Source organism: Rosa chinensis, chromosome 3 (genome assembly GCF_002994745.2).
Source record: "Rosa chinensis cultivar Old Blush chromosome 3, RchiOBHm-V2, whole genome shotgun sequence".
NCBI lineage: Eukaryota > Viridiplantae > Streptophyta > Magnoliopsida > Rosales > Rosaceae > Rosa > Rosa chinensis.
Genome location: NC_037090.1, coordinates 7,236,358 through 7,244,223, shown reverse-complemented (window position 1 = coordinate 7,244,223; position 7,866 = coordinate 7,236,358). Strand labels below are relative to the sequence as shown.

The window sequence follows — 7,866 nt, the reverse complement described above, 5'->3', positions numbered from 1 at the left end:
CGATGCAATAAGTATTATTAAGGTTTATGAAGTCAAATCTTTGACATTGAGTACTGATCGTTATGACATCTCTCAATAAAATATATAGATATAGAACATGTAACGGAAAACTAACGAAATCATATTAGTTAAGAAAGATTTGAATTCTTAAAAATTACCTTATAAGTGATATTCAAAACATAGGAACATAACTCCCCTCTAATGTCGAATGAGATACAGAAAATCTATGTTTTATTGTATGAACAACTGAAAATCAACAGATAACTTTCCATATAAATCCAATATCAATACACCTTGATATGCATGTATGTCTACAACTTGTCAACCTTCTCTTTTGCTAAGAATCCCAGCCCCAGATTTTGCATTAACTCACTTTCATTACCATTCATATGAAATCCTAATTTCTTACACACATTTGTTGTACAAATATGGATTCATTACTACTTTTAGACCCCTCCTTTATTTCATGCTCAAACACATCGGAATAGGTTGGCGTGTATATGCTCAATTCTCAAACATAATCAAAATGGATTTGGTCTCTCATTCATGCATCACAATTGGCACACATTAAATTTCGCATCCAATTGAAAAACATCAGATAATCTGTAGCATTTCAAGCAACATTAATTTGGTAGCCCCATGTCTGCTTTAAATATAGCAGAGTCTCTTCAGGGCAAGAGCAAACCAGAAAGGCCATTCCTTCATTCCCTTCTTCCCAGTTTGCAACATTTTCATCTTTTTTTTTCTAGCCATGACTAGAAAGAAGGTGAAACTTACCTACATCACTAATGATAGTGCTCGAAAAGCAACATATAAGAAAAGGAAGAAGGGTCTGATGAAAAAGGTGAGTGAACTCACCACCCTTTGTGACATTGATGCTTGTGCTATTATCTACAGCCCTTATGACTCCCAGCCTGAAATTTGGCCTTCCCCCTTGGGAGTCCAACGTGTGCTTGCGCAGTTCAAGACCATGCCTGAAATGGAGCAAAGCAAGAAGATGGTGAATCAGGAGACTTTCCTGAGGCAACGAATCAACAAGGCTCAGGAACAGCTTAAGAAGCAAAAGAAAGACAACCGGGAAAAGGAGATGGCTCGTGTGATGTTCCAAAGCCTAACCGGAAAGTCCCTCCGGGGCTTGACACTATCAGACCTGACTGATCTCGGATGGGTCATTGACCAACACCTGCAGGAGTTACATCTCAGGATGAAGAACATTAAGGAGGAGGCTGTGAAGAGCCAGAACCAAGTGCAAGGAGCACAAGGGGTGTCGGCTGCTGCAACGGAACATAGAATGGCAGTGATGAAGAGTAATGGAGAGGGCAGCAGCAGCAACATGGCGATGAAGACTGGTGAAGAGAGCAGCAACATGCAGCATGCAGCCCTTGACAGGCAAGTTTTTGATCACATGCATAACATGGAGGCAATGCAGCTCCAAATGATGCAGATGGCATCTCAGAAGCAGCAGAACCCTTGGTTCATGGACATGATGAATGCGCCACCACCAACACCACTGCCACATCCAGATCATCATCAGCATATGGGGTTTACCGGGGAGGATATGATGGTTCCTTTCGCGGATCATAACCACAATACTATGTGGCCAAATCCTCTTCCTGCTAGCGCCTTTAATTTTCCTTGAAAATTTTAGTTATGGTGTGTTTAATTTCTGCAATATCTTTCTAAATGTTCTTCTTCTACTTTTCGTGCATATCTTTTCTCTGAACCACAGGTTGTGTATTTTTTCTTTCTTCAACTTTATGAACTTCATTGTTATTGTTTTCTTTATGTACTTCATGATAATCTTTGAATAATATATGTGCTTGTTTCTTTTTCATTGAATAAATGTTTGCTTACTCTCTTGATATTAGTACATGCATTTTAGGAGAACTGCTGTGAATATGTGAAAAATCAACAACCAAGAAACAATTAAAGTTATGTCCGGATAGACAGAAAAAGTCAACTAATCACATTTGATGCTCATCCACAGTTAAATCAACACTTCTACATATCCTTGGTTGTGTACTTTGCATTAGTATGCATATCTGCTCTTGAACATTGTTAAGGGTACTTAACTGAAAGAGTTAGTACTCCTAAGTAAAGGGTGCCTTAAAATCTGATATATTTTATTGCAAAGGGATGATTAATTTTTGTTGTTATAGCATATGAAGGCAATAGTATGGTTAAAATACCAGGGCATGCATTTTATGGAATTCATACGATTCACGCATGTAGCTAGCTATGAAGATTTAAATATGTTACTAATATTAGATCGATACGATTTTTTTTTTTTTTTTTGATATTTGCTAGACACAGTACCCTAGTGACGAGATAGATAATTTGATTGATTATCCTAATCATGTGGAAACTACCTATCACCTGTTTACTCAGGAAAATAGGTTCAGTTAGTTTTCAAAAATGATTGTAAAAAAATAATTTTAAAAATAGAATCGAGAATGAGATTATATTTTTTTTAATTTGAAAATGTGTTCGATAATTTAGTGCGAAAAGATATTCTCAATATTTCCTAAATTGGGAGAAGAAAAAAGCGGATGTCAAATTGTTGTTTTCAGTTTCTCGGAGTAAACAGTATATAGTGAAAACCAGAATTGGTATTGGACAAAACAAGAGCACAGATAGACTTGAATTTGATCATCACTAAGACTTACAAGGCTTGGCATGTTATTTTTCTAAGTGAATAAAAATCTAGAACAAAGCTGTATTTTTCACTAGATGAGAAAAATAACTTGATTGAGACAATAAAACAAACACTTGGTATGCAATACCAAAAGACATTGAAATGCAGGTCATCGATCGATAGCTTCCAAATCCATTTTCCTAGACTGAATGATGAAAGTTCAAAGTACCAGCACCCAAAGATGAATGAAGTTTGGATTGGGACCAAAGGGTAAATAGGATGAGAAACGTTTCAGCCGTGAGGAAGAGGAAGTCTAAGTGGAGGGAAGAGTGAAAATTGTGGGAGGGAAACTTGAAAAAACACTAACGTTTGTGATCAAAAGACAAGCAAAGATTTTGGTTTTAGGCGGAATGCACAATTTCAAAATATCATTTAGAATTTTACCTGTAGCCGCAGGAGAGGTAGTATCACATTACATCCAGGTAGCAGCCTTTATTGGAAACATACCATTAGGGGAGAGTGAGTAGTTCTATTTAAGTGGACATTGAGTATGAAATCAAATCCGACTACAATTAAATTTACATCCAAAGATAAAAATTAACGAGCATTTAAAATGCTCATTATTATTCCCATTTGAATAAATACGCCTTTTTCGAAACTCGAAAGTGTGCCTCTTGGTCAATGCTACTGTCATGTGGCAGCTTGTTATCCATTACAACCAAAAAAAAAAAAAAAAAGATACACCACTATTGAAAAAGAGTATTTGGGCTTGGGAAACCCAATGAAAAAATGTATACACTGCTGACCTAGGCCCATCTTAAATCACCCCTATAAAATCTTCCTTACTATCACAAATCCTATGGCCGAATGCTGTGAGCTCCTCTTCGCTTATTCTAAAAATAAAAAAAAAGGACCCCGTTCGCTTTAAGCCTGTGAGATCCAAATCATCAGAAAGTAAGGGGAAGAAACCCAATGTCTCGCCTCCTCACCTTCCAAGTTCGAAGTTTCCAAATTCCAATTGGGTTGCAGCAGAACCCAAAACCAAAGCTTTGCTCTCTCCTACGACACCTTTGAAAATTTTCGAATTCCGATTTGGTTGCTGCGCTATAGAACCCAAAATCATCATCGAAAAAGTTCAATTGGGCGTCTCTGCCGGTTTTGGGCATTAAGGTAATTTTCTAATTTAAAGGTCATTTATGTAATTATGTTACTCTTTAATTGATTCTGTTTCGCGCGCTGGGTTTTGGGCATTAAGGTCATTTTGTCATTGAAAGGTCAGTTATGTAATTTTGTCTTTCAAGTTTGTTACGCGCGCTCTGAAACGCAGAGTTTGTTAAGACTTGTGTTACACTCAAGAACGCTCATAGTCACACACCTCTCTCTCTCTCTCTGTGTCTCCCTCTCCCTCACTCAAGAACACAATTCTCAGCAAAAAAAAAAATTCTAGTACCAAAAAAAAAAATTTCTCTTCCAAAACCAGAAAAAAGTTTTTGAATTTCAAATTGTCGTATGTGAAGAAGTTTATGGAAATGGGCGCAGGTAAGGTTTCAAGACTCTTTCTCTGTGTAATTCTTGTGGCTTTTGGATTCTGGGACCTCAAAATTGAGGTTTGCTTTAACAATTTAGGATAGTTTTTGAATTCTGGGTTATTGAAGTTTATTTGTGGTTTTTGGGTTCTTGCGTTTTTTTCATTATGGGTTCTGAAATGTATGACTTACTATTGCTTTCTTGTAGTTGTGGTTATGAAATCTAAGGCTTACTATTGCTTTCTTGTAGTTATGGTTTTTGGATCATGGGTTCTGAAATATAAGGTTTTGGATTCTAGGCTATCAAAATTGAAGTTGATTGGTTTTTGATTTCTGGGTTCTGAAAACTGAGGTTTACTTTTATAGGGCGTTCATGATGAAGCATTAGGTTGTTTTTGTGTTTGTTTATTATGTTTATTCTGTTAGTGTTAAACACATTTATTATTAAGTCATTTATTGCTTTTGCTAATAAAACCCTATTTGTTAGGGTTAGTTATTTAGGGTTTGATTTGTTCAACAACCACTTACCACATTCTCAGGATGTTTTGAACGTGGACTGCTTTGTTTTCATCCTCACCTTCCTAGTTCGAAGTTTCTTATTCAGATTCGGTTGCTGCCCCACAGGATAAAAAACTGTCATTGGAAAAGTTCAACTGGGAGTTTCTGCTGGGTTTGGGCATTAAGGTAATTTTCTAATTTAAAGGTCATTTATGTAATTATGTTACTCTTTAACTGATTTTGTTTCGCGCGCTAGGTTTTGGGCATTAAGGCCATTTTGTCATTGAAAGGTCAGTTATGTAATTTTGTCTTTCAAGTTTGTTACGCGCGTTCTGAAACTCAGAGTTTGTTAAGACTTGTGTTATACTCAAGAACGCTCACAGTCACACACCTTTCTCTCTCTCAGTGTCTCCCTCTCCTTCACTCAAGAACACAATTCTCAGCAAAAAAAATATTTCTCTTCCAAAACCAGAAAACGCTCACAGTCACACACCTCTCTCTCTCTCTCTATGTCTCCCTCTCCTTCACTCAAGAACACAATTCTCAGCAAAAAAAATATTTCTCTTCCAAAACCAGAAAAAAGTTTTTGAATTTCAAAATGTCATAGGTGAAGAAGTTGATGGAAATGGGCACAGGTAAGGTTTCAAGACTATCTTTTGTGTAATTCTTGTGGGTTTTGGATTCTGGGACCTCAAAATTGAGATTTGCTTTAACAATTTAGGATACTTTTTGAATTCTGGGTTATTGAAGTTTACTTATGGTTTATGGGTTCTTGCATGTTTTTTTCATTATGGGTTGTGAAATGTAAGGCTTCCTATTGCTTTCTTATATATAGTTGTGGTTATGAAATCTAAGGCTTACAATTGCTTTCTTGTAGTTGTGGTTTTTGGATCATGGGTTCTGAAATGTAAGGTTTTGGATTCTAGGTTGTCAAAATTGAAGTTTAGTGGTTTTTGATTTATGGGTTCTGAAAACTGAGGTTTACTTTTGCAAAGCGTTTCTGATGAAGCATTAGGTTGTTTTTGTGTTTATTTATTGTGTTAGGGTTAAACACATTTATTATTAAGTCATTTATTGCTTCTTTTAATAAAACCCTATTTGTTAGGATTAGTTGTTTAGGGTTTGATTTGTTCAACAACCATTTACTACGTTCTTAGGATGTTTTGAACGTTGGCTACTTTGTTTTCGTTTTCTTAGGATGTTTTGAACGTTGGCTGCTTTGTTTTCGTTTCAGTTGTAAAGACTTGTTTATTAGCCAACAGTTTCTTTCTTAATTGAATAAGCTTCAGACTCCCAATTTGTGTGTACTACTTGTGCAAAGGGTAATTGAGTTTCAACAAGTGGTATTAGAGCCCCTCCACAGGGGCCTGATCAAAAGAGTTTGAGAATCTGCAGAATTATTAACAAGAGAAACAATGAGTGAAACACGAGAGAGAGTGTTGAGAGATAAGGTGGAGAGAATGAAGTATGGCAATAGAAGGGAACTTCGTTCAACCTACAATCCCCAGGTTTGATGGTCACTACGACCATTAATGGGCCATGCTGATGGAGAACTTTCTCCGTTCTGAAGAGTACTGGAGTTTGATTGAGAGTGGGATACCATCAGCTACAGATGGGACGAAGCCAACAGAGGCATAGAGGAAGGTAACAGATGATCAGAGATTGAAAGATTTAAAGGTTAAAAACTACCTATTCCAAGCTATTAATCGAACGATCATGGAAACAATCCTTAACAAGGAATCCGCAAAGAGCATATGAGATTCAATGAAGCAGAAATACCAGGGATCTACCAAGGTGAAACGTGCTCAGTTGTAGGCTCTTAGGAAAGAGTTTGAAGTTCTTGGAATGAAGGATGGAGGGAGTGTTGATGAGTACTTTGCAAGGACTCTCACCATTGAAAATAAAATGAAAACACATGGTGAGAGAATGGAGCAGATTGTGATAATAGAGAAGATCCTGAGATCAATGACACCAAGATTTGACTATGTGGTGTGTTCGATCGAAGACTCAAACGACCTTGCAACAATGACTATTGATGAGCTACAAAGGAGTTTACTAGTGCATGAGTGGAGAATGAGAGGTCACAAGGAAGAGGAACATGCTCTGAAGGTCTTAAGTGGAGAAAGGTTTGGAGCAAGGGAGGATGACAGAGTTGGAGGTAGAGGAAGAGCTCGCGAAGCCTATAGAGGTTGAGGAAGAGGCCGTGACAGTCAACCACTCAACAAGGCCGTCATTGAGCGCTATAAGTGTCATAAATTAAGGCATTTTCAGTGTTAATGCCCAAATTGGGAGACGGATGCCAACTATGCGGAACTTGATGAAGAGGAAGAAATGCTTCTAATGTCCTATGTTGAGCTCCACAACTGAAGCAGAGAGGAGGTATGGTTTTTAGACTCTAGATGTCGTAACCACAGGTGTGGTTTTTGGACTTGGACGAGGAGTTCAAGCAGTCTGTTAAGCTTGGAAATAACTCGAGAATGGCTGTCATGGGGAAAGGAAGCATTAGATTACAAGTTGATGGAATTACTCAAGTGATCAGTGAGGTGTTTTACATTCCAGAATTGAAGAACAATATGTTACGTATAGGGCAACTGCAGGAGAAAGGTTTGGCTATCCTCATACAACATGGCTTGTGTAAATTGTTCCATCCCACACGAGAACTAATCATGCAAAGTGCAATGTTAGCCAATAGAATGTTTGTGCTGCTTGCATCTATTGCATCAAAGGAATCAATTTGTTTCAAAACAGCCTCTGAAGATAAAGCACACTTATGACATTGTTGCTTTGGTCATCTTAGCTTTAAAGGCTTGAGAACCCTTCATTACAAGAAGATGGTGAGAGGATTGCCTTTACTCAAAGCTCCATCAAGGATGTGCGGAGATTGCTTTGTGGGGAAGCAACAAAGAGACTCTTTCCCTAAGAAGTGTTGGAGAGGAAAGATCTCATATTGGAAAAGTGACAAATAAAAATATAACTTATAAGGGGGTGGATCTCACCCAATTGAACCGAGGCCTTTTGTGATTAAAACCCAACACCTAACAGGTGGTTAAGTTGGGACAGTATTGGTACAATGGTGGGTCATGGGCCACGCTTATCGCTGTTTAACATGGTATCAAAGCCAGGTTCTTCTCCAATTGCGTCTCCACGTAGGCACGTATCATGAGCCCAAATTGGGGTTCCTTGTATTGCCATTGAAATTACCAAGTG

General features: G+C 37.7%; 1 protein-coding gene across 1 annotated transcript; it reads left to right on the top strand.

Annotated features, from left to right (window-relative positions):
* The first annotated feature begins 751 nt into the window (after positions 1 to 751).
* Positions 752 to 1,639, top strand: LOC112194038 (agamous-like MADS-box protein AGL80). The gene has a single exon (XM_024334300.1). The coding sequence runs from the start codon at positions 752 to 754 to the stop codon at positions 1,637 to 1,639; it is 888 nt and encodes a 295-aa protein (XP_024190068.1).
* The last annotated feature ends 6,227 nt before the right edge of the window (positions 1,640 to 7,866 follow it).